The sequence below is a fragment of the Acomys minous genome, assembly GCF_964271855.1.
Source record: "Acomys minous genome assembly, chromosome: 12".
NCBI lineage: Eukaryota > Metazoa > Chordata > Mammalia > Rodentia > Muridae > Acomys > Acomys minous.
Genome location: NC_140493.1, coordinates 98951731 through 98978502, shown reverse-complemented (window position 1 = coordinate 98978502; position 26772 = coordinate 98951731). Strand labels below are relative to the sequence as shown.

The 26772-nt window shown below is 41.5% G+C and overlaps 1 protein-coding gene across 2 annotated transcripts in view; it reads left to right on the top strand.

Moving 5' to 3' along the window:
- The first annotated feature begins 2905 nt into the window (after positions 1-2905).
- SMURF2 (SMAD specific E3 ubiquitin protein ligase 2) overlaps positions 2906-26772 on the top strand; it is a 101469-nt gene continuing 77602 nt past the window's right edge. For both annotated transcript variants that reach the window (XM_084748519.1, XM_084748518.1), the window contains exon 1: positions 2906-3467. In XM_084748519.1, coding sequence (XP_084604645.1) covers positions 3416-3467 — 52 coding nt within the window. In that variant the 5' untranslated portion in view covers positions 2906-3415. The remainder of the gene's footprint in view (positions 3468-26772) is intronic.

Genomic DNA, 26772 nt, shown 5'->3' with positions numbered 1-26772 from the left:
GATGCACTGGATTATAAGTATGTGCCGTATAGGTTTTATACAAGCTGAGGATTGAACCTGGGGCTTTGTACATTAGACATAGCAATCCACATCCCCAGCCATTTCTCAGCCTAACAGTTTTCCTTCACTAGACTGATATTTAATTATTATTATTTTTTAATCTCAGTACAGGCCTACTACTGTGTCCGGTACATAGAAGGAGTTCAAAAAATCATTAGATGGATGAATGAATCTCATAGTAATATTTTTTCTGGGTAGAGAATGGCCATTTCTTCCTGTGCAATGTTATTTCCTTTTCTTGAAAGATTTTTTTTGTTTTTGTTTTTTTGAGACAGGGTTTCTCTATGTTATCTTGGCTGTTCTGGATTTGCTTTGTAGACCAGGCTGGCCTCGAACTCACAGCGATCCGCCTGCCTCTGCCTCCTGAGTGCTGGGATTAAAGGCATGTGCCTTGCTTTTCATCTTTGTTCTTACCAATTTCTAGGGATAAACTGATAGTCCCTGCATAGTTTCTGTGTACTTTCAAAATATCCAAAGGTGTGTGTGCATAAAAGCTTTTTCACTTAAAGCTTTCTGGCACACACATCTCTGATTTGGGCATACACTAGTTGTGGCTTCTTAGTCAAGAGCTGCATTGGGAGTGACTTTCCTATTAACACTAGTCCTTTGGATTTTACCATTTTTTAAAAGCCATCTAAGATCTTTATTTCATTTACTAATTAAAGTCAACATTAAACATTTAAGTGTTAAGGAAAACACAATAATAATAAAATGAACATCCATGTACCCAGCTTTGAAAAGATTATTACTGGGATAATAATGGGCGCGGCGGCACATGTGGATGGATCTCTGTGAATTCAAGGCCAGCCTGGTCTACATAATAACTTCCAGGTCAGCAAGAGTCACACAGTGAGACTCTGTCTGTGAAATAAAAAATAAAATAATAAATCAAGGATCATTATAGGGGCTTCAGACGTTGCTCAGTGATATGCGCTTGCCTATCACACGTAAAACAATGGGTTTGATCCCTAACACTCACACGCAGAGGTTATCAACATATTGAGTGCTTTTGTTTATTATTTATATTTTGAGCTAAAAAAAAAAAGGAGATATATTCATGTGTATGCGTGTCTTGCCTGCATGTATCTGTGTGCATTACATGCATGCTTGGTGCCCATAGAGGTTAGAAAAGACCACATATCCTCCAGAATTAGAATTACAGGTGATGGTGAGCCGCCATGTGGGTGCTGGGAACTAAACCCAGATAGATCATCTTCAAGAGCAACAAACCCTCCTCAGCACCGAGCCCTCTCCCCAGCCCGTACTGAATGGCTTTAAAGCATTATACTTAGGGAAGCCCAAACAAAATTGTCTGAACATTATGCCTATGCCCATTTCCCCCCAGAGCTGTCCCATATTCGAAGGTATTGCTTAAAATTCACACCAGTCGGTCTGCCCCCTCCAGCCCCCCACATCCCCTGCCAGGCTTCCCACCGTTTTTTTTCTGACATTTAACTTCCATCTCCCAATACCAAGCTACAAATTATGCTAGTGGGTGGTTGGGAACAAAGTGCGTGCCGTAAGAACCAGGAAAATATGAATGCATACATCAGCCTGCTCAGTTTATTGTCACAGCCCAGCGTCTGAAACAGCGATGTAGCCGTTGTTCCATCGCTGCAATAACTCCTGTGGGAACTGTTTCCTGAGCCTTCAGCTCCTACCATAGCACAAAGAAGTGTTTCTTAAGGGCCCTTGTTCATCGCTTGGTGAATAAGAAGCACTCATTATTTCTTGATTGACTTTCTAGAGCTGCCTCTTGTATTTTAAGTCTTACTGCTAGAATTTATGATTTCAGCATCACTTTAATCCGTAGGAGTGTGCTCACACTGATAAAACCCTTTTGGGTTTCATCTGGAGAATGAGCCATTTACAATGTTTAGGATTAAAATGTACCAGATTTCAGCGACCAGTTTAAATGGCGTTAATGTTCTAACAGCCTTAAGCAAAACTAACACGGATACAAACCCACACCCTTATCCTTCGTTTTTTTTTCATTGTTCCCGTTGGGTACACATATCACTTGTATTCTCCATTTGAACCCTGCATCACATATAAAATCTTCCATGTTACATGGTCAACACAGTTGCATAAACATGCGTTGTGGCTGATGTAATACAGTTCACTGTTAGGCTGTACTCAAAACCCAAACAAACAAACAAACAAACAAAAAAACACCTGTACTAGTCATCAAAAATAAGTTCACATTAGTGTAGTTACCTTGCCGGAATGGCAGTCATATTCACTATCTTTTTTTTTTTTCTCCTGAGATAGCAAAGTACAGTACCCCGTGAGCTTTTTACACAGTGCCCACCTATCGTGTTCACAATCTTTGGCGCTATTTGTATCATCTCCCTCTCCTTGTCCTGCTGCTGGAAAAAGAGGAGCCCCAGCAGGTAAGTAACCGGATCTGGTCCACCCGGTGAGCCTGTGGAGGTGGCAACTACAAAACTAAGAGCTGTGCACTCCTGGGAATTTGCTGGAACGTTCGCTGTGGGAATAGCGACTCGTCGAACTAATTCTTCTAACTCGGGTCTAACTTTACTTTCGCCAGCCTCTCAGGGCGCGCAGTGGCGTCTAATTTGGGCAGTCTGCCCTGTAGGGAAACAGGCTCTCTTTTAGTGAGCTGGTCAGCAGGCCTGTCTGGTGCCACAGAGCCGGCGCCGCCGGGCGGTGGAGTTCGGAGCCGAGTCTGGGCCGCGGCGCACGCGCTCCCCGCGGCCCGCGCGGGGTCCCGCCTTCCTCCCTCGCCCCAGGCGCAGGAGACCTCGCCCACAACCCCGCCCCCGCGACAGCCACGCCCACCCCGCCCCGCCGCCGGCCCCGCCCCCCGTCTCCTCCCCGCCCCCAGGATCCGACGAGTGGCGGCGGCTGCGGCGGCGGCGGCGGCGGCAGCAGCCCCAGGACCGGGTTCCTTCAGACAAGAGGGCGGGCGGAGGAGGAAGCGGCCGAGCACCCGCCCGCCTCAGCAGACTTCGCGCCGTCGTCTCCCGGGCCTCGCGGCACCGAGAAGGAGAGACCGAGGAGGGCCACGAGGAGAGGAGGCGGCGGGGGCGCGGGGCGGAGGCGGCGCGGCCGGCCGCGGCTGCCGCTTTGTTGTGCGGCCCGGCCGGGCCGAGGAAGCAGAAGTGGGAGGAGGGGGGAGCTCTGCGTCCCGCTCCCTCCGCGGCTCATGGCGACGGCGCTCGGCACATCCGGGACCCTTCGGCCCTGGCGGACGCGGCGCGGGCTGTTCGGGCCCCGGCCCCGGCCGCTGTGGTGACTCCTCCGCGCCTCGCCGTCGTCCCAGCCCAGCCTAGCCCGCCCGCCGGCCGCGAGCGCCTCCGCCGCCGTCTCCTCCCCACCCACCGCCGGGGACATGTCTAACCCCGGAGGCCGGAGGAACGGGCCGGTCAAGCTGCGCCTGACAGGTGAGCAGGGCGGGCGGGCGGGCGGGCTGCGGCGCCGGTGGCCAGGCGGAGGGCCGGGGTCGCGGTCAGTGGTGCGTTGGAGGGGAATCCGGGAGTGGGAAGGCCTAGTTCGGGCACCCATTGGAGAACCACTTAACAGGGGTTGGGAAATTCTTCAGAACGCCAAGTGTGGCCCGTGGGTCTCCCGTGGAGGGCGGATTTGAGGTCCCGAAGTCTTGTTTCCTGGGGTCACAGCAGCAGCCCCGGGGCTACTGCCCAGGTGGGGTCGTGAAGGGGGATTACTGAATCCGGTTGCTGACTGCGCGCAGTAAACACTCCTTAAATATGGAGTGAGTGCTTAACGGGAGTGTGTGTGTGTTCCCGGGTTGTTAACTTGGACAACCCCTCCTCTGTGCCCGGCTGTGAAACCTTTGCTCTCCAGCTGCCAGTCTCTGTGGCCAGTGCCACACACCTTAAAACGCACGACTCTGTGGTTGGCTTTTCCGGTGTGTCTGCCTGATCCCACGACTCCCGGCTCGTTGTACGCTCTGTGTTTTGGAAGTTGTTTGATTGTAGGGTAGCGTGTTTGGGGTTGTTCCTCGTAGGCCGCAGGACTGGTGGCTCACGTCTTAACTCTAGACCTGGTTTAGAAACACTTGCTTTGGATGTGTTTCTAAGTCTGGGCTCATACAAACTTTATAAGCGGACTTTTCTCTGGTTCTCTCTACGGTTCTCGCTCTTTTCTAAATGGAAAACAATGCTCAGAGGGATTTGTTAAAGAGAAGACAAAACTGTTTATGTTCCCAGGTGCATCGAGTTGTTAACATATTACAGTTATAATTTGCTTACGATGCCACTTGTGACAGTCTTCCGTGGCCACATCACCCTCATTTTAAGGAAAAATTGTATTTGGTTTAAAGAGTGTAATTGAAAGTACTGTCCCTATGCTAGTCACGTCATTCACAATAATTAAATTGTCCACATTTATATTCAGATGTGTGTGGTGAAGAAGATGGCATTTTGTAGAGGGTTTGTATGTATTTGTGCCGTTGAAGAATAAACCGTAATTATGTTTGCCCACACTAAACTCGGAACTTTATGTGGACAGATCTTGTAGTTAAATACTTGTGTGTTAAATGCCTGTCCATTGGCTGTACTTTTTAGAAAACTTGAAGTGAATTTGGTATTTGAGAATTTAGTTTGAATGGATGTTGGCTGCAGCTTAAAAATGAGATGGTTCAGTGGTTAAGAGGACCTGAGTTCTATTCCCAGCGCCCCCAACCCTGTTCCTTGGCGTACTACCACCTGTAACTCTAGCTCCACCGGACCTGATGCATCTGGCCTCCCACAGGCACCTGTGCTCATATACACACGCCACCCTCATCTCCAGTAGTTTAAAAAAAAAATACACACACACACACACATATCTGACCTGAAAGTGTTTCTTTCCCTAGGGAAGATTACAAGATATCATAAACTGTTTCTTAGTGGAAAAGCTAGATTGGGGATACTTTGCTTGTCATCTTTATTGCCTTCATTTGAGGGAGTCAGTGGAACACAACTATAAAAGGTCTTCGTTGCTCTAGTTTACCTGTTGATGTTCTTATTAGGTCAGTAATTATAGAAATAAATTGTGAGTGTAGGTGCGCAAAACCATCAGATACAAGCTGTTAAAATTTATTTTCTTCTTGGATATATATATGGGCGGTGGAGATTGTGATTTTCTTCAGGTAAAATTAGTTTTGGGGTTTTCATTACATTTATGTCCCCCTCCCCCTCTCCTCATTTGTCTGTCTGTCTGTCTGTCTGTGGTCTCACGGCGGTGGAGCAGTATGGCCAGGGCAGCTTGTCGGATCGATCTCCTTCCACCTGTGAGTCCGTCTGATCACACCTCCAGCCACCTCAGTGCTTGAGAGTTAGTGTGACTGAGTAGATCTTATATTTATTTATCCATCATTTCTTGCAGCATGTGATAGTTTACAAAATTTCACAAGTGAAGTTTGTTAGGTGAACATGATCACCACTGCACTGTGGAAACTTCCCGCGAGTGAAGTTTGAGAAGAAAAAGATCACACTTAGTTTCAGAGCAAGAGGATATTTTAGACTAAATTTATAGAGTGATTTTGTATACTTAGCTTTTTCTCAAGAATTTTAAATACTCTGTCTTCTCTTCTTAATTGTAAAAACAGTTGAACTAATCCCAATTTCTTAAAGCCATTGGGAATTTGCCTGTGAATATTTTTCTCAAAATCTGACAAATACTAAAAATATTGTTCTCTTTGATTACAAATGGGGGAATCTCCTGTTTTGTAAGGAACTTTAACTTAACTTTTTTTCATTTTTATTCATCATTTGCAAATTAAACAGTATGGATTTTAACAAATAGATCTCAAGAGCTGGATTCAATTAGCAGCTTTTTAGGACACAAACATAAAAGGGTTAGATGGAAAAGATTGTTTTGACTGACTGGATAAATGACAGGGCTGTGTTTGATGTGCGTCCAGGACTTGGTCTGGAGCTGGTGCCCAACTTCTCAGTCCATCTTGAGAAGCCAAATAAAATATTTAACCTAGGCCTCTTTTTGTTTTAAAAAAAAATGTTGATTCTTTGTTAAGACCGTAAGAAATGTTTGGCATACCTTTAGATTAAGTGTTTAGCAGTTCATTTATATCTGAGTTCTCTAATGGAGGAAAAAACTAACTTAAAAAAATATCCTACAGTTAACATTTATTTGGTTTATAATACACTTGGGCTGTAAGCTGTTTTAAGATCACTGTTCTTTGCTCTAAGTTAAAACCATTTAAAAATTTACATTTATAGAATACCTTTGATTCCAAGGTGCTTTATGGGCTGTAGTTAATTATATCCTTAATGGAGAATTACCCATTGCTGGAAAGGTGTTAACAATTCTTTCATAGCCAGTCACTGCCTGTCTCTGTCTCAGCTGCCACCCCCCATGAGATCTCTGCCCACAATGGATATTTTCCACAGATATTTCCCATTAGTAAACTGCAATATTATTTATGCTAAGAAGGTGGAACTAATTTAATATAAAATTTGAGATCCCATAGGCCATTGGTGAATATACGATATGTTCTATCATTTATTTATTTATTTATTTATTTATTTTTTTTTTGGTTTTTCAAGACAGGGTTTCTCTGTGTAGCCTTGGCTGTCCTAGACTAACTTTGTAGACCAGGCCAGCCTTGAACTCACATCTCTGCCTCACGAGTGCTGGGATTAAATGCGTGTGCCACCACTACCCACCCCTCCCCCCCTTTTCTTTTTTTAAAATAACATGTGTGCTGGCTAGTTTTATGTCAGTTTAAATAACATGTGTGCTGGCTAGTTTTATGTCAGTTTGAGTTATCATAGAGGAGGAATTTCAATTGAGAAAATACAGTCATAATGTCTGGTTGCAGGCAAGCCTGTAGGGCACGTTCTTAATTAGTGATTGACAGAGGAGGTCCAACCCATTGTGGCTGGTGTCATCAATGGGCTGGTGGTCCTGGGTTCTAAAAGAAAGCAGGCTGAGCAGTCCATGGGGAGCAAGCTAGTAAGCAGCACCCCTCCATGGCCTCTGCATCAGCTCCCGTTTCCTAAGTTTCTGCCTTTTAAGTTTCTGTCTGGACTTCCTTCGATGATGTGTGTGGAAGTATAAGCTAAATAAATCCTTTCCTTCCCAGCTTGCTTTTGGTTATGGTGTTTCGTCATAGCAGTAGGAACCGTATAAAGACAACATGTCAGGGCTGGAGAGATGGCTCAGCGGTTAAGAGCACCGTCTGCTCTTCCGAAGGTCCTGAGTTCAATTCCTAGCAATCACATGGTGGCTCACAACCACCTGTAATGAGATCTGGTTCCTTCTTGTGGTGGGCAGACACACATGTGGGCAAATATTGTATAAATAATAAATAAATCTTTTTTAAAAAGGCATGTCAACATCTTACTTAGCATATAACAGCACATTTAGCATATAACTCAATTTTTTTCGTTCATATATTTTTTAGACAGATTATGTGGTTTGCTGGTTTCAAACTCACTGTGTAACTAAATATGACCTTGGAATTCTGACCCCTCTGCCTCCATTTCCTAAATTATAGGATTACAGGTGTGTGCCACCATTTCTGATATAATTCAATTTTCTCCCTCCCCGCTCTTTCTTTTTCTTCAATTTTCAAGGTAAAGTGAGTAGTCAAACGTGAGGCACATAAGCTTGATTATCTATCTATCTAGGATTGTATCTAGAGTCTTGTGCATGCCAAGCTATCATTCTACCACTGAGCTATATGTCTTGGCCCTAATATATCTTATTCTTTTAAAATAGATAATATTTAATAGAATGTGAAGTTCTACTTATGATTCATTATAATTTTGAGTGTAAGTTATTGTATTATTGTAATGTGTAGGGTAAGAATTACATGGTCTGTGTAGAGAAGTGTGGGCCTGGGTAAATGTTGATAAGTTGTTTAACTTTGTTCCTGTAGTTTTTTCACTGGCTCTCATTTTTGTTCACTGTTACTTTCATATTTAAGAATGCTAAAATCGATGGGTGTGGTGGTGTAATACCTTCAGTCACAGCACGTGGGAGCCACAGGCAGACTGCTCTCTGAGTTTGATTTGTGCCTGGTGCGTATAGTGAGTTGCAGACTACACATCCAGGCCTTATTTATTTATTTATTTATTTATTTATTAAAAAAAAAAACTCAACCTTTGAAATATACTGTTGTTGTCAACATTTTAGAATATTTACTTTGTGTGGGTGTTTTGCCTACATGTATGTGTGTGCATGGTTCTCTCTGAAGTCAGAAGAAAGCATTGGACTTCTTGGAACAGGAGTTATAAATGATTGCAAGCCACCATGTTGGTGCTTGGATCAAATTCTGAGTCCTTTCTAAGATCAACAAGTGCTCGTAACGGCTGAGCCATCTCGCCAGCATTTTTAAAAATTTTCTTTTGTTTTGTAAGGCAACAGAGTTTTAATTGTGTAGATTAGACTGGCTTCGAACTTGTAGCAGTCCTCTTGCTTTTACCTCCTCTGTACTGGATTACAGGTGTGCGGCTCTAATTCTTGCTGTAATCCGCATTATTAAATGTTTTGTATACTTGACGTGTGTTAAGTATTGGACCCTGGAGCTAATGAGATGGCTCTGCAAGCAAAGGTTGCCACCAAGCCTGATGACCTGAGTTGAATGACAGATTCACATGATAGAAGTAGGAAACTACTTTTTGAAAGTTATCCTTTGATTTCACACTTATGATCTGGCAAATTGTATACACGGGTGTGAACACACAGATAAACAAAAAATTAGACAGTCATATTTCCATCTGTTGTCAGTTTTTGTTTGTATAACATAACAGCTGTATGAAGTAGGAAGTTAAATACATTCCAGAACTCAAGTTACCTGACTAGAGAGTGTGTTAAAAACTTATGAGTTGTGTGGAAAAATAATTATTGGGAGCTATTCTTTTTTATCTATCTATCTATATTTATTTATTTATTTATTTATTATGTATACAGTGCTCTGCCTGCATGTACATCTGTGGGTCAGAAGAGGGCATCAGATCACATTTTAGATGGTTGTGAGCCACCATGTTGTTGCTGGGAATTGAACTCAGGACCTCTGAAAGAGCACTCAGTGAGCTTAACCTCTGAGCTATCTCTCTGGCCCTGGGAGTTATTCCTACACTTTATAATTAATTAAATTAATTAATTAATTGTTTTAGGGGTCAGTCAAAAATTACTATTATCCTTCGAACTTTTTCTGACTTGCATTGGTCTTTGCTCTGTGACTCTGAGACCCTTTCTCTGGTGTAGTTACTTCTATGCTGTAAACTCCACGAAGACAAGGTCCCTGTGTCAGCATAAGTTGGGAGATTTGGACACTTTACTGAATGAATGCTGGAGACCTGTTGTAATTCTACACAGTCCCACAGGTAATTGTTATGACTGTTGCATTGGGTAGGAGTTGGCAAGAGACAGAGACTGCTCCTTTTAGGATCTTGTTATGTTTGCAAAGAAGTTTGCGAGTGTTTTAAGGTGATGGGATCCACTGAAGTAGCTGAAGTGTTATTACATTTGTTACTAAAAGTAGCCTAGCAGTAATATGGCAGTTAGACTGTAACAGAAGTTCTGCAGACTGATTTTAGGAGAACCAGGTAAGAGAATTTGATAGAAACCATTGTCAGGCTTTTTTTTGTTTTTTGTTTTTGAACATTTCCCCCAATTTTTTGTTTGTTTGTTTTTTTGTTTTGTTTTTTGAAACAGGGTTTCCCTGTGTTGCCTTGGCTGTGCTGGACTCACTCTGTAGATCAGGCTGTATTTGTTTTGTTTTGTTTTTTTTTGTTTGTTTTTTTGTTTTTTGTTTTGTTTTTCGAAACAGGATCTCTCTCTGTGTTAGCCTTGGCTGTCCTGGACTCGCTTTGTAGACCAGGCTGGCCTTGAACTCACAGTGATCCGCCTGCTCCTGCCTCCTGAGTGCTGGGATTAAAGGCGTGTGGCACCACGCCTGGCACGATCAGGTTGTATTTGAACTTGCCTCTGAGTTCTGGGATTGCAGGCATGCACCACCACGCCTGGCCTTTTAAGATTTTTTTAAAAAAACATTTTTGTGTGTATTTATTGGTTTAAAGTTTTTCCATACAATATATTTTCCCTTCCTCAGCTCTTCTCAGCTCTCCCCACTTCCCTGCTCACCCAATTTCATGTTCTTTTCTCTCTCAAAAACAAATCAAAACAAACTAAATGCCTAAAAGGACAAAACAAAACAAACACACAAAAAAGCACACAAAAACCATGGAGTCTCTTGTGTTGGGCAAGCATTCCTGCGCATACACCTGCCCTGTTCGATGTACCTAGTATTCGCGCCATTGGAGAAAACTGATTTCCTCTCTCCCAGCAGATTCATTTGCAAGTAGCTTCTTGGTTAGGGGTGGGACTTTGTGTCCTTTTCCGCTTCTCAGTGCTTAGACTTTTGTCTGTGCAGGTCTTGGGCTTGTGCAGGCCCTGTGCATGCTGCCACAGTCTCTGAGTCCATACACGCACCAGTGTTTCCCTGGAGTCATTTACCATCTCTTGATCTTACAGTCTTTCCACATGGGTCCTGCCTGAGCCTTGAGGTGTTTGATAGACATCTCATTTAGGACTGAGTGCTCTAGAGTCTTTTACTTTCTTCACATTGTCCATCGTGGGTCTCCATATTAATTTACTGCAGGAGACTGCATCTCTGATGAGGTTTCAGGGTCGCACTGATGTGTCTGTATAGCAGTACGTTATTAGGAGTCATTTTATATTTTGTTGCTTGTTCAGTTAGCAGAATAATGGTAGTAGGTTTTCTCCTACCAGCAGATGGAGCCCTTTCTGCACAGGTAGGTAGTTGTCCAGTTGAAGGCATGTAAACCAAAGACAAAATGAGTGTACTTGGAATAAATGGGACTGAAGGGTTAGACACTGAGAAAGGCAACTCCTATTTCCATTAAAAATAAACATGTAAGCCAGGCATGGTGGCACATTGTACATTGGTGTTTTGCCTGTAAGTATATCTATGTGAGGGTGTCAGATTCCCTTAAACTGGAGTTACAGACAGTTGTGAGCTGCCATATGGGTACTGGGAATTGAGCCCTGGTCCTCTGGAAGAGCTATCAGTGCTCTTAACCACCGAGCCATCTCTCCAGCTCCCACACACCTGGCTTTCTAATAACTTTCTTAGAAACTTTGTAAAGAAAGAAAAACATGGATTGATTGGAAGCCAGGTGTGGTGGCGCACGCCTTTAATCCTGGCACTTGGGAGGCAAAGGCAGGCTGATCAATGTGAGTTTGAGGCCAGCCTGGTCTACAAAGTGAGTCTAGGGCAGCCAAGGCTACACAGAGGGACCCTGTCTCAAAAAACCAAAACAAACAACCAAAGCAAAATATGGATTGGTTAAATTGATCATTTGTAAAGGAAGGGTGAAACAATAGTTTAAATTTCTGAAGAAGTCATGAAGTATTCAGTACATTCAGAACATTGTATCTAGGCCTGGAGAGATGGCTCAGAGGTTAAGGGCACTGACTGCTCCTCCAGAGGTCCTGAGTTCAATTCCCAGCAACCACATGGTGGCTCACACCCATTTGTAATGAGATCTGGTGCCCTCTTCTGGTGGGCAGGCACACATGCAGGCAGAACATCGTATACATAAAAAATAATAAATCTTTAAAAAATAAAAAGAACACTGTATCTAGCAATACTTGATACATGTTACTTTAGTATTGTATTTGTGAATTCAAGGTGAGTGGAATTGAAAAAAGTGCAAATGAGCTAGGTGCAGTGGTGCATGCTGGTAATACCAGCACTCAGAGGCAGAGGCAGGTGAATCTCTGTGAGTTCGAGTCCAGCCTGGTCTACAAATTGAGTCCAGGACAGCCAGGGCTGTTATACAGAGAAACCCTGTCTCAACAAACAAACAAACAAAAACAAACCCAAAAAGAAAGAAGAAAGAAAAATTTATATGCACAATCTGTCAGTAATAGGAAGATAATTTGTATTTCAGAATTTTGTTTTTTTTTTTTTTAACTGAATGTGTAAAAATGTTTTTTAAAAAAAGGATATGTGACAAACATACTTAAAAAGTTTGTGCCCCAGGGTCAAGAGCACCTACTACCTGGGTTCAGTTCCTTGCACTCACATAGCAGAATCAACTGTATTCCATTTCCAGGGACTCTTAACACCCTTTTCTGACCTCAAGTATACCAGACATGCATGTGGTACACAGTACACAGACGTACATGCAGACAAAACATTCATCCACATAAAAATAAATCTTAAAAATCTGGCCGGGCGGTGGTGGTTGCAGGCCTTTAATCCCAGCACCGGGGAGGCAGAGGCAGAGGCAGGCGGATTTCTGTGAGTTCAAGGCCAGCTTGGACTACAAAGCGGGTCCAGGACAGCCAAGGCTGCACAGAGAAACCCTGTTTGGAAACACCCTGCGCCACCCCACCCCCACCCCCCCAAAAAATAGAAGAAAAATCTGAGCCAGTACATTGGGACACACTTGTGATTCCAGCTATTTGGGAGGCTGAGGCTATAGGATCTTACAGAACCAACCAACCAAGGCAAGACAGTGAGACTTGAAAGACAGGCATAGGGAATGGGAAAATGACTGGGTAGAAACACAAGCAGCACAGACTTGATGTCCTTTGGACCCTGTAAAAAGCTGAGGTATCTGTCATCCTCGTAATCATATAGGAAGTAGAAGACAGACAGGAGAGTCTCTTGGAAACTTGTGGAGCAGCTAGCCTCACAAACAAAGCCCCAAACAAAACCAAAAATGCTTTGCAGTGGTGGCACACGCCTTTAGTCCCAGCACTCAGGAGGCAGAGGCAGGCAGGTCCGTGAGTTTGAGGGTAGCCTAGTCTACAGAATGAGTTCCAGGACAGTCATAGTTACGTAGAGAAATCCTGTCTCAGAAAACTAAACCACCACAACAAACCGAGAGATTTACTTCAAAAACGAGGTAGAAAGGTGAAGACTAACTCCTGAAGGTTGTCTTCTGATTTCCATATGCACACCGAGGCATGCACCTGCCCATGTTCACACACATACATACACACATACGTTCTGTACAGACACCATTGCACATACAAAGAAAAAAGGAAAAAACATTTTTAAAAGCTAGTCATTCTTAGGGGTAATGTAATAATATATAGTTCTAAAGAGAGTAAATTTAATAACTTGCTCTGCTTGATAGTTGATGTTCATGTAATAAATGACAGGCTTGCTTTGATTAAGAAAGATCCAGTGATGACATTAAGGATATAATAGATAATCATGTTTAGAAGGCTTGTAACACCAGGCTCTGGATTAACAAGCTCTGTTCAGTGGCCAGGCTGAGAATATTATCCCCTTTCCTCTTTATAAGAACCATGGTGCAAAGCAGTCTGTAGAGGCTGTAGGCCAGCTGTGTTGATACACCAGAATGTATCTTGCTTTTCATTTCTTTTCTTTTTTCTGTCTTTTCCCCCCAGTAGGGTTTGTTTTGAATGTCTGCAACTTTTTTTAAAAAATTAAACTTGTAATTAAAAGATAAAATGACAGAGCTGGAGAGATGGCTCAGAGGTTAAGAGCACTGGCTGCTCTTCCAAAGGTCCTGAGTTCAATTCCCAGCAACCACATGTTGGCTCACAACTATCTACAATGAGATCTGGTGTGCAGGTGTACATTCAGGCAAAAACACTGTATATATAATCAATAAATAAAACTTAAAAAAAAAAGATAAAATGAGATGACCATTACTGAGGGCAGCCCATATCAGTGTAGCTGCTAGTTCAGTGAAATAATGAAAACTATCTTGATTTAATAAGAAATCCTAGCTTATTTACCAGTATCTGCTTTTTGGACAAGTCATTTAAAATGCACTCAATGTCTTCTAAAAAATAAGTTTTTGTTTGCTGTCTTTCCTTTTTGTAAATTAATTTTTGAGTTAGTATATAAAGTGATAGGTTTCTTTATGGCATTTTCACAAATGAGTCATTATACTTTGTTTTAATTTATCCTCTTTGCCAAAAGATAGCTTTTTTTAGATTAAAAAATCATTTTAAGTTATGTGTTGTATGTATATGCGTGTGGGTATGTGCATGTCAGGGAGATGCCTGCTGAGGCCAGAGGCATTGCATCCCTCTAGAGCTACAGGTGGTTGTGAGCTGCCTGACATGGGTACTGGGTACTGAACTCAGGTCTTCTGTAAGAGCAACACACAACCTATCCCTTAGATTTTTAAAATCTCTTAATGTATAAAAACTAATTTCTATTGGGAAAAAAATCACCCTATTGCTAGCCAAACAAATTATTCTCACAGTTATTTGGAACAAAAGAAGACAAAACAAAAACTTGAGTGATTTATATGATATGAAGAAAAGTCTTCGACAAAATTATATTTGCTGTGTAAAAGGTTTTTAGTGTTTCTTTATAAAATGTAACTCTCAAACTTGCCCTCTTCCCAATAATTTTATTATCTCATGACTCTAGTGGGTCAGGAACTTGGGAAGAGGATCCACTGGACACTGTTGGCTCTGTATCTGTCATGTGCTTATTCAGATGGCAGCTGGAACTAGCATAGCTGAGGGCTGGCCAGGCATTTCTTTCTCTGCAGGTCACGTCCAAGCTTCCATATGGCCTCTCTTTGCAGACAGGTCATCCCGTTAGGCAGCTTTAGGGCAGTTCTGTTGCTGACAAGGGGGTTTGCAAGGAACTGTCCAGGGAACAAGGCGTAAGTAGTGTTTTCTTTTCTGACCAAGCTTGGAAAAGGCCTTACTATATGTTAGTCACAAGCAAGTGAGTTACAAGTTTTTCTAAATTCATGCTGAGGGAATGTAGACTTCCCTGTCTCTGGATCAAAGAAATGTGAATTTACAGGCATTTTAACAATTGTTGTATGTGGTGGCAGTGGCAGCAGCTGATACTACTTTTTGGGGTTTTAGGTGGTACTATATTTATTTGTGTGTTTTTCGAAATAGGGGTTCTCTGTGTAACAGCCCTGGCTGTCCTGGACTCCCTTTGTAGACCAGGCTGGCCTCAAACTCAGAGATCTGCGTGCATCTGTGTCCCTAGTGCTGAGATTAAAGGCGTGTGCCACCTCGCCCAGCTTATATTTATTTTTTAAATATTTGTTTTATGTTTATGAGTTGCTGCCATGTATGTGTGTGCATCACATGTATACCATGGAAATTAGAAGAGGATGTTTGATCCCCTGGAGTTATAGACAGGTGTGAGCTACCCTGTATGTGCTGGAAATTGAACCTGTATGCTCTCCAACAAGTACCCATAACTGCTAAATCATGTCTTTAACTCCTGTATATGTTTTTGTATACGGATCTAACAGATACCATTTTCCAGCCTTTTCCTTTTCTTTTTCTTTCTTTTCTTTTTTCTTTTTCTTTTCTTTTCTTTTCTTTCTTTTTTTTCTTTTTTCTTTTTTTTTTGTGCTAGGGTTTCTCTGTGTACTGGAACTTGGTCTGTAGATCACACTAGCTTTGAGCTCAATCCTATTGCCTCTTCCTCCATAGTGCTAAGGTGAAGGCATGGGTCACCATGCTTGCCTCATTTTCTAGCTTTTGTTTCTTTATTCTACCTCTGAAATGTCATGGCATTTTACTAGATTACCTACTGTCAACAGTCTCAAGACTTATGACTTTTTTTTTTTTCGAGACAGGGTTTTCCTGTGTACCCTTGGCTGCCCTGGACCCCCTTTGTAGACTAGGGTGGCCTCGAACTCACAGAGATCCACCTGCCTCTGCCTCCCAAGTGCTGAGATTACAGGCATGTGCCACTGTGCCTGGCTGCGACAATTTTTTTTTTATTGACTATAAAAGTCCAATGTTATTGGTAAAGGACTAAAAAGACACACAATGGAAAACAGGAAGACAGACACATCTGAGTGGAACAACTTATATAATGTGAATTTCTTAGTTCTCTGTTGATTTTTATACTGAAAAAGCTTATACTTCAGGGTTAAGAATTGAAGAATGGAGCTAAGTAGTGTTGGTGCACACCTTTAATCCCAACACGCAGGAAGCAGAGGCAGGTGAATCTCTTTGAGTTTGAGACCAGCCTGGTCTACAAAAGTCAGTTCAGGACAGCCAAGACTACACAGAGAAACCCTGTCTCGAAAAAGTAAAAGAGGAGAGGAGGAAGAAGAAGAGATAATCACAGAATGGGACTGGAGGGGTGCTCTGGGGTAAGAGCACTCACTGGCTGCTCTTGTAGAGGACCTGGGCTTTTATTCCCAGCACTTGTACAATGACTCACAGCTGTCTGTAATGGTTCTGGACATCCATGGGTACCAGGCACACATGTGGTTCACAGACATGCGTGCATTCAAAAACACCCATATATGTAAAATAAAAATAGTAAAAGAATCAAAGAATGTTAGTGTTCCCCTCAAGTGTGCTTTTTCTTCAGCCATTCTACAAAACACTTCTATGGAGCAGCTTCTTAAAGTAGAAGGAAAGAAATAAGTTTGAATTATTTCTACTATTGCTTTCTATTATCTTAAAAATGAACTGTAGGAGCTGGAGAGATGGCTTAATGGTTAAGAGCCTTGGCTGCTCTTCCAGAGGACCTGGGTTCAATTCCTAGGACCTACACGACACCTCACAACCATCTATATATAACTTGAGTCCCAGGAATCTGATGTCCCTCTTCTGACCTCTGTGGGCACTGCATGTACATACATGTACATGTGGGCAAGATACCCATCCATAATTAATTAAAATGAACTTAAATTATGAATAGTTTTAAACTTACAGAAAAATTATGATGCTGATAGCGCCTATATTTTCTAAACCCACTTTTCCTTATTTGTCAACTATTTTACTACAGTATTGTGTATTTGCTAAAATTGATGAATCAGTCTTGATGCAGTATTAATTTAAATCTGAAATCCATGATTGTAGATGGTGCAAAGGAAACTAGCAAGTTGGTGCAGAGTGTAGCCAGTTCCTGTCATGGCTCTCTAGAAAGACGGGAGGTAGAGATGGCAAACTGTTTCTGAGGGTGTTGGTGAGAGGAAGTCTTGGAAAGGTTCTACACTTCCCCTGGGTCAGGCAGGTGATTGTATTCTCACCCTGCACGAAGTTTAAGTCTTATTTTGTGAGAAAAGTTTACCCAGTTGGTTCCAGACTCAGGAATACATTGCATTGTGGGAGTCGAAAAGAAATGCTTGTCTGAAAACAAGGACTCTGATTATAGCTTAAATGATAAATCTCCAGCCCCTCACCACTGTTCATCTTCCAGAACAGTAGCAGCTAATTATGTATTTTATACTTTATGAACAAGGGTTTTCTGTCAAAACTAAACAGCCCCAGAGAAAACACTGTGAATTTTGGAGTCTTCCAATGAAGATGGTTGTGTTACCTTGCCAGATGCTACCATCTGTTGCCAAATTGGAGAGGAAGAGCCTTTTCACCTATGTGCTTTCACGTAAAAGAAGAATTAGAACTTCCAACAGCAGTACCATCAGCAGGAAGATGAGAGGAAGGTACCTTTGGAGCTCTGAAGGAAGATAGTTTCTTGTCAGAACCCAGTGATGCTCACAAATGCTGAAATAAGGGCATTTTGGAACTGCCAGTTCTCAGAAAAAAATTATTTAAGCTTCCTGCTGTCTTAGAGAGCTACTGAAAGGGTATGTCCAGCGAAGGCCTTAATGTGAAAGAAGAGTGGAAGGGCGGTCGAAATCCCACCTGCAAAGGGCGAAGCAGAGAGAGAGGCAGAGCAGAGGAAATCCTGGGATGATGTGCTAGGAAGCAGACTGACCCAGGATAGGGCCCTGGAGTTCTGGGCAGTGTTGTTGTTTTTCTTGGTAGAGGGTCTAGAGTAAAACTGTTTACAAATGACCAAAAATCAAACTTGTGAAAATTGATTATATAAATATTTATGCAAATATTCAGCAATGAACAGTGTAAATTATTTAGTATTTCAGTTTTGTAGATCATAGAAACAGTCCTTTTAAAAATTGTGAACCTTTAGGCTGGTATGGTGGTGCAAACATTTAATCCCAGCACCCAGGAGGCAGAGGCAGAAAGATCTCTGTGAGTTCAAGGCTAGCCTTTGTCTACACAGTGAGCTCCAGACAGCCAAGACTACATAGAGAGACTCTGCCCTATCACCCACAAATGACTTTATTTACTTATTTGGTTTTTATTTTATTTGAAACAGAGTTTCTCTGTGTAGCCCTGGCTGTCTTGGACTTGCTTTGGAGACCAGGCTGGCCTTGAACTCACAGAGATCCATCTGCCTCTCTCCCTGAGTGCTGGGATTAGAGGCATATGCCACCATTCCTGGCAAAAAAGAATTTTTATTTTGTTTTGTGGCCTTATTGGATTGAAACCTGGGCCAAGCACTGTGCCACTGAACAGAAAAAAATATTTTTATAAATAATTTACATTTCTGTGTGTGCGTGTGTTAGGTGTAAGTCAGGATAACTTGGGGAAGTTGGTTCTCCTTCCCATGTGGGACCGAGGAGTAAAACTCAAGTTGTTGGCCTTGGTGGCAAGGCACCTGTATCCACCGAGTGATCTTGCCTGCCATGGAAAAAAGATAAGAGCTCCCACTCTTACACAGACACACTGTTTTTTTATTTGCTGAGAATGACTGTCAGGAACACTTTGGGGTTGCTTTGTTTATTGGATTAAATATTTTTTCTAAAATGTAAACTTTTCCTGTCTTAGTAATATGTTTACTTTCAGGATCTTGCAGTCTTACCGTTTGTTATTGAATGGATTTTAGCATCAGAGCCTTATTAATATAGATTGGATATAAACTACAAACTCATAAGCTTTACTTTTGGAGATAACTTTTTTTAATGACCTGTCCTTTGAACTACTATTCTTAAATGTTATGCTTTGTTTTTCTTAGGCTGAAAATTTGGGATTTATTCTGTGTGATTTGTACTAATTGTATAAAGTTAGTAATTCAATGCTTTGTACTAAGTAATGAGGTCTGAGTCTGAGAGCTGAGAGTGATGGTGCCTGTTTGCAATCCCAGTGCTTGTATGGTAGATACAGTAGCACCAGGAGTCAAGGTCATATTCAACTATCTAGTGAGTTTGAGGCCAGTCTAAGCTACCTAAGACCTGGCCTCAAAACAAAAAACTCAAACCAACCAACCAACCAAAAACCCCAACCAACCAGGCAAATAAAGTCAAATCTGAGTTTGATACTCTTCCCTTAGTGTTTGTGAGAAACTAGTTGCAAGAACTTTCACATGTATGAAGATTCATGGGTGCTCAAGCCCTTTATATAAAATTTTATATTATGTAATATTTACATAATACCTACATATATCCTCTCATATATCATAAACCATCCATACATAGTTCCTAATACAGGGTAAATGAATTAAATAGTTACAAATAGTTGATGCTTGAATAGTTAATTGATATAAATGAATTAAATAGTTGAATAGCAGCAGGGCGGTGGTGGCGCACGCCTTTAATCCCAGCACTCGGGAGGCAGAGGCAGGTGGATCACTGTGAGTTCAAGGCCAGCCTGGTCTACAAAGTGAGTCCACAACAGGCAAGGCTACACAGAGAAACCCTGTCTCAAAAACAAAAACAAACAAACAAACAAAACAAAAACAAAAACAAGTTGAATAGCTGATTGATAATGAGGGAGAAAATGTCTACATACATGTTCATTATAAATTCATTTTTTTCTTGAGTAATTTCTAGTCCTTTATTGAGTCCATAGATACAAACTTGTTGAGATGAAGCTATATTTTGAAGTCTGAAATGTTTGCCATTTTTATAGTATCAGTTAAAAATTGATTATAAAAGTATACATTTGAAATAAGTTTCATTATATTTACTTATTTATTGTGTGTATGTATGTGTATGTGTGTATGTACACATGCCACATGCCACAGCCTACATATGGCAGTGTAGTGGTTTGAATAGTTATGGCCTCCTAGTCTCATGTGTTTGAATGTTTGGCCCATAAAGAGCGTCACTATTAGGAGGTGTGGCCTTGTTGGAGGAAACATGTTACGGTGGGTGTCAGCTTTGAGGTCTCATATTCTTAATGCTATACCCAGTGTGACACACAGTCTCCTTCTGCTGCCTGTGGATCAAGGTGTATAGTGCTCAGCTCCTTCTCCACCACCAGGTCTCCCTGCATGCTGCCATGTTTTCCTTCCATGGACTAAATCTCTGAAACTGTAAGACAGCCTCAATTAAATGTTTTCCTTTGTAAAAGTTGCCTTGGTCATGGTGTCTCTTCACCCTAACTAAGACAGGTAGTCAGGGGACAACTTGTGGGAGTTGGTTTTCTCCTTCTACCATGTGGAATCAGGGGATCAAAATCAGGTTGTCAGGCTTGGTGGCAAGTTCCTTTCCCTACCAAGCTGCTGAGCACTCTCCCCATACATGGTTTTTCCTTTCTCCTGTAGCTTATTCTGGACGTCACTGACAGATTATTTCCTCCAGAGCAGCACACTGATCCTGTCTTCTCCCTGCTTAGAAATTGTTAATCTTCTTTTGTGGACAGGATTGGATTCATGCTTCTTAGCTTGTCAATAAAGACACCAAAAATTAACATAGTTCGTCCCATCCTTTTCACCCTCCTAGATATCACTTTCCTTTCCCATCTTTGTTTGTTTGTTCTCAGAGGACCATTCTTTCTGGGTCATTCTTCAGTTTCATCTATGCTGCTCAAAATTATAACCATTCCTATAATTAGAGTTTAGTTAAAATTCTATATCCCCTGTGCAATTTCTACATATAATTTAGGTTCTACATATAATTTGTCCCAGGGTTTTGGATATGTTAGGCAAATATTCTAACTGAACTACATCTCTAGCTCCAAACATACATATGAAAAATAAATAAGTACAAACATAGCATTTCTAGAGCTATACGTTACATTTTTGAGGAAATAGCGATTCAAAAAGTCTCCTCCCCTCCTTTTGTACAAATACATAATATGAGCGCCCACCCCTTTGTTGCTTGTGGTACTGAAGAAGTAGATGAGGGAGCTTGTGCATGCTATGCAATTGCCCTACTACTGAGCTATATATCCCCAGTTCGTTCTGTTTTTAAAGATAGGGTCTCAACTAAGTTACCCAGGCAGGCCTTGAGCTTGTGGGGCTCCTACATCAGCCTCCCATATAGCTGTGTCGCCTCACATGCCTTTAGTTTTTTGAGATACGGTTCTGTTATGATGTGTAGGCTGGTCCTAAGCTACTGGACTCAGTCAGTCTTGTTTCAGGCTCCCTAGCATCTCTGTTTAATATGAGGGCTTTTTACATTGATAATATAAAACTCTGCAGTATTTTGTTTTGTCTAATTGCCTATGTTCTTAAGATTTGTTTGGCCTTTTAGTCATATTATTGTCTCTTAGGCATATTAAGCATATCAGGCATATTGAAGTCTCAGAATTATAGGGTAAGAATCTTAGTGTCAGCTACAATGCATCTAATTAATTGAAATTGTAAAATAATTCTTTTTTCCTCTTTTATTCATTCTCTCTTTCTTTTCTTTTTTGAGACAGAGTTTTACTGTGTAGCCCTAGGATCCTGGGACTCACGTAAACAGACTACGCTAGCCTAGACAGAGAATAACTGAACTCTACTTTCTGGGTGTTGGGATTAAAGGCATGTGTCACCACACCTAGAGAAATAATTTGTATTATGTTAATAACAAATCCATGAAGGTAATAGAGTTTGGAAGTTAAGCTTTCACTAGAGTGACTTTAACACAATTAGAAGTTATTCTGTTGTTTGCTTAATATTTGTTCAATATTATTTTTACTAAGGTAATACAAACTCATTTTTAGAATTTGGAATAATAGTAGGGTAAGTATAAATGAAGATGCTAGTAAAAAGTATTTCATTTTTCTGTTTCCATTTCTATACTGTATAAAAATTTGTTTACTTTTTAAATTTTAGCTTGTTTTTTGAGATCTCATGTACCCTGGTATGCTTTGAACTATGTAGCTGAGATGACCCTGAACTCCTGATTCTCTGCTTCCCAAGAGCTGAGATTACAGGTATGCATCACCTCCAAGGGTTTGCTGTCTGTCTCAAGGGAACCTGCTCAGCTGCTATGACCCGAGTGCAGACAGACTGCCTTTTACTCCAGTCATTACCATGTGGGTTGGGGAGATGTCTTAGCACAGTGGTTCTCAACTTGTGGATTGTGACCATTTTGGGGGTTGAACAACCTTGTCATGGGGGTTGCATATTAGATATCCTGCATATCATATTTACATTACAACTCATAACAGTAGCAAAATTACAGTTAGGAAGTAGCAGTGAATTATTTTATGGGTGAGGGTTACAGTATGAGGAGCTGTGCCTAAGGGTTGCAGCATTAGGAAGGTTGAGAACTACTGCTTTAGCAGGTAAAAGCACGGCTGCCAAGTCTGAAGACTTGAGGTTAATTCTGTAGACTTCCATGGTAGAACTAGAGAGCTGATCCCTTAGGTTGTTCTCTGGCTGTCTCCCCTACCACCAGAGGTTGAATCTAGGGCTTTTCCAGATGTTACCCCTTAGCTGCCCTTCTATATGTTTGCTTGTTTGTTTTTGGTTTTTTGAGACAGGGTTTCTCTGTGTAGCCTTGACTGTCCTGGACTCGCTTTGTTGACCAGGCTGGCCTCGAACTCACAGCAATCTGCCTGCCTCTGCCTCTGGGCGTGTGACACAACACCAGGCTTTATTTTCTATATTTTAAGAAGTTCTTTAGCTAAACCATTTCACTTAATCTTAAATCCATACTGCAAAGCAGATGAGTAAACAAAACAAAACAAAACCCTACTGATGTCACGGTGATTTGTCCCTAGGCACAAGCTAGGTAAGTGTTTGGACCGAGACAGATATCTTTTACTCCTGTTTCTAAGTTATGTTAGTCTTCCCAAATTCTTTAGTTCTCCTGATACAGAGGTCTGGACACCCCAGTTTTTTGTTTTGCTTTCTTTAAGAAGTTACTTTTGTAGACCAGTATGGTGGCACATGCCTTTAATCCCAGCATTCAGGGAGGCAGAGGCAAGTGGACTCTGTGAGTTAAAGGCCAGTCTGGTCTACAAAGTGAGGCCAGCCAAAGCTACACAGAGAAACCCTGTCTCGAAAAACAAACAAAAAAGATACTTTTAGGTTCATTTTCTTGTAGCTGAAGGGGAAAAGGATGGGTTAGGTACACCCCACACCTGGGCTCCTCTTGGCAGCTGTCTGAGTACAAGTCAGTTGGATGCATTTAGTTGAACTGGCACATGCTCCCTGTGTGAGCTGAGGTTAGGAGTGTGCAGGGGCACGGACCCTTCTTAACCATGAGGAGTGGCTTAAACAGGATGTTTTGGTTAGTTTAGTTTCAGACATTGGAGCTAATAGAGACATTTGCAATTAATGCTAACAGTTGAAGCTTCTAGAAAGTAAAAGCTTTGTCTTTTCCCCGTTTTAAAAAAGAGACACTTAGAGTCACCCTGGAGTGATAGGGGTGGCTAACATGATGAGAGGTAGTGTGTAGCGTGAAATGTGGATTCTCTCTGATCTCTGGTTCCTTCTGTAGTGCAGGACTAAGGCTGTAAACTCAGAGATGTGAATGAAATATACGGAGTGCTCTGCACAGGGCCTGGGAAGTACTGTGCACTTAATGAGTGCTGTTGCTCTTCACAGTCTTCCTCTGCCTGAGCAGAGGGCAGCAGTAGAATATGGAGTGTTGTCAGCTTTCTTTCTTTCTTTCTTTTTTTTTAAGGAGGTGATTAAGTACATTTTATCTTCTGAAAGAGTAGATCATTGGAGCTGACTTGGTTTTCAAAGACCAGTCAAGGTGTGTTCTCCATCTGTCAAAATCGGTTAATTCCCTCACCAGGAACTTGTAATAATCTATATATGTTTCTCATTGTAAGAGTCCTGATGTAGCCCATATCTGTTAACTCTTTCTTGCATTTGTTTTCTAAAAAAGAGTAGTCTGCTTTCACTTCTGCCTTGTTTTCACTTTTTATTTATGTACAAACTCAGGCTTTGTCCAGTGCTCTGCTAAAGTTGCTTTTGCCCAGGGTAGTCTAATAGACACTCCCTTGTTTCCCTGACCCTCTAAAAAAAACTATTTGTGTGGGGGTATTGTGCACGGTGTGCAGACAACTTTTGGGAGTTGGTTTTCTCTTTTTACTATGTGCATTTCAGGGATTGAATTCAGGCCTGGTGGCAACCTTTACCCACCGAGTTATCCCACTGGCCTTCTTTACCTCTCTTTACCTCACTACGACATTTGACTACTTACAGATGCTATTCAGAGACACCCAAGAGCTGTTTGCGTGCTGGTCGAAGAAGGTGTTGGGCTTGTGTTGTTAGGTTCTCACTATTCATGTACAGAAAGTCCTTAGTGAGAGCCTTCAAGAAGCATATAAAGGCAATTTGCCCGGCTCAGCTAATGAGAGGTAAACTCTGGGTAGATCTTACAGTTTTCTAACACCCCACCCATGTTCAGAGTTGAGCAAGAACAGTTTGAAACCTTTATGTTCAGCTTGTTTCAACACTGGATTGTCATTTATATCTTTTCCTCCTGCCATAGGTGTTCTTTAAATATGAATATTTAGGTTTGATGATATTAACAGACAATTCTCTTGCTGTTTGCACCCAGCCTGTTGGGCCAGTTTGGGTGGGGCAGCAGGAACTGGTTTGCATTTTGGTGGGTGAGCTCTCTTTATACTTACACAGCATCTGGCTCCGTTTCTTCTGTGGCATTTAATTTGAACAAAACCACAGATTGATAGAGATTTCTAGTTTGGTGATAATCTCTCAAAGATTTTCTTCTTCATCCAGGCATGAAGACTTCAGAAACAAAACAACACAACCTCTTCCCAGGATTTTACTATTTCATGTGCTTTAACTATATACTTTACCTCTGCTTGGAGACAAAACTAAATGATATCTCCAGTCACCTCAGACGACTATTCTGTCACTGATTGTCCTATTGTAAGGCTTTTATTTTCTGAGGTGGGATTTATAGATACTTTTGAGAGGGACTCAGAGTATAGTTGCAATACAGATAGTTTCAGGACTTTATATTTTGTTTGTTTGTTTGTTTGTTTGTTTGTTTTTTGAGACAGGGTTTCCTGTTATAGTCCTGGCTGTCCTGGACTTGCTCTGTAGACCAAGCTGGCCTCAAACTTATAGAGATCCACCTGCCTCTGCCTTTGTCTATGGAGTGCTGTGATTAAAGGTGTGTTCAACCACGCCTGGCTAGTTTCGGGCCTCTTAGCTTTAAACACTTGTTTAAAAAAATTTTTTTTCCTGTGTTTCTCTGTGTAGGTCTGGCTATTTTGGAATTCTGTCTATAGACCATGCTAGCCTCAAACTCAGGGATCTATCTGCCTGTCTCTCCTACTAGGCCCTGGGACTAACGATGTACACTACCACACCTGACACTTGTTTAAAATATTAAACAGCTCTTTCTAGGCACTCAGTGTGTTACTTTCTTCTTGATTTCCAAAGTGTTCTGCACTCAGCTGATACTTAGAGTTGTTGCTTTTGATAGCTTTCTCTGTATTTTTCTTTGGACTCAAGTAAACATTTCTCTTTTAGTTTGTCACCACATTTATCTTTTTTATAGACTAGTTTGCTCTAAGCTCTTCCTGTAGCTCAAATAGGATTTCTTTGATTGTGGAAAGTTATTTTACCTTTTTATTATAAATGCTGTCCTTGGTTCTCTTAGTTCTGTCCTGTTGCTTTATGTGCATGTGTATGAGTGTGTGCATACCCACACAATACTACATTGTGGTGTGCAAGTCAGAGAACCTTGGGTCCTGGTCCCTGCCTTCCACCTTGTGCGAGACAGGATCTCAAAAAGCTAACTAGTCTATGACAGGCTTGCTGTCTACAAACTCGGATTCTCCCCCCATAGGAGCACTGGGATTACAGATATGCTGGGCCTGACTCTGTGTGAGTTCGGGAGATTTGAATTCAGATCCTCACTCTTGTGTGGCAAGTTCTTTACCCATTGAGCCGGTCCGTCTTTCCAACACTGCTTTCTGTTTCTCTTCACTACTTTGCTCTTCAGATTCTTTTAGCATTGCTTATCTTTTTGGGGGGGGTTGGTGGGTGGACATCAGTTTATTCTCTTGCACTTTTCTTTCTACTACAGTGTTACTAGGAAGCCATCTTAAAGATTTGGTCCTTGAATATCCATTTCTACTCTAAGATTGTTTTTTCAGGATTCTTTCTCTATTGGCCCCTCTGGAAATTTAATCTCTTTAGAAACTTGTGGCTTACCCTGGGCTGCTGCAGTGCTAGTTGCTTTACTTTGTTATGTGTTCTTCTGTATTCTTTATAGTTATGTTTTGGGGATAGATGAAACTGGTGTAGCAGAGGGAAGATACTTTCTTTGTAGCCCTTGAAATAAGTAAATAGCAAAATGTTATGGGAGGAGCTGCATTTTTGAATGCATGTATACATTTCTGTACATGTATACATTATAGACACATACACATTATACACATCATATACTTAAAGATTTTGTTTCCTTCTTAAAAAATAGACTTAGTCCATTAACACAATACAAGTCCAAAATACTGAAAGCATTATTTATTCAGTAAAAAATATTCACTGAGTACTTGATATGTGTCAGCACTAAGTAGGATAAGAGATACTTGGATATTGCCTTTGTTGTTAAGACAGCTTACAGGGCAGTATTTCAGTGTGCATTGGTAAGTGCTGTGGCAGAGATACACATTGTATCCTGAGAAGACTGAGAAATAAAAACCAGGTCATCTGAACATATGGTAAGGATCACTCTGAGTAGCTGGTTAGTGATGTTTGTGCTCCATTTGTAAGGGTTTATGTAGGTATGGAAGCTGAGGAATAGT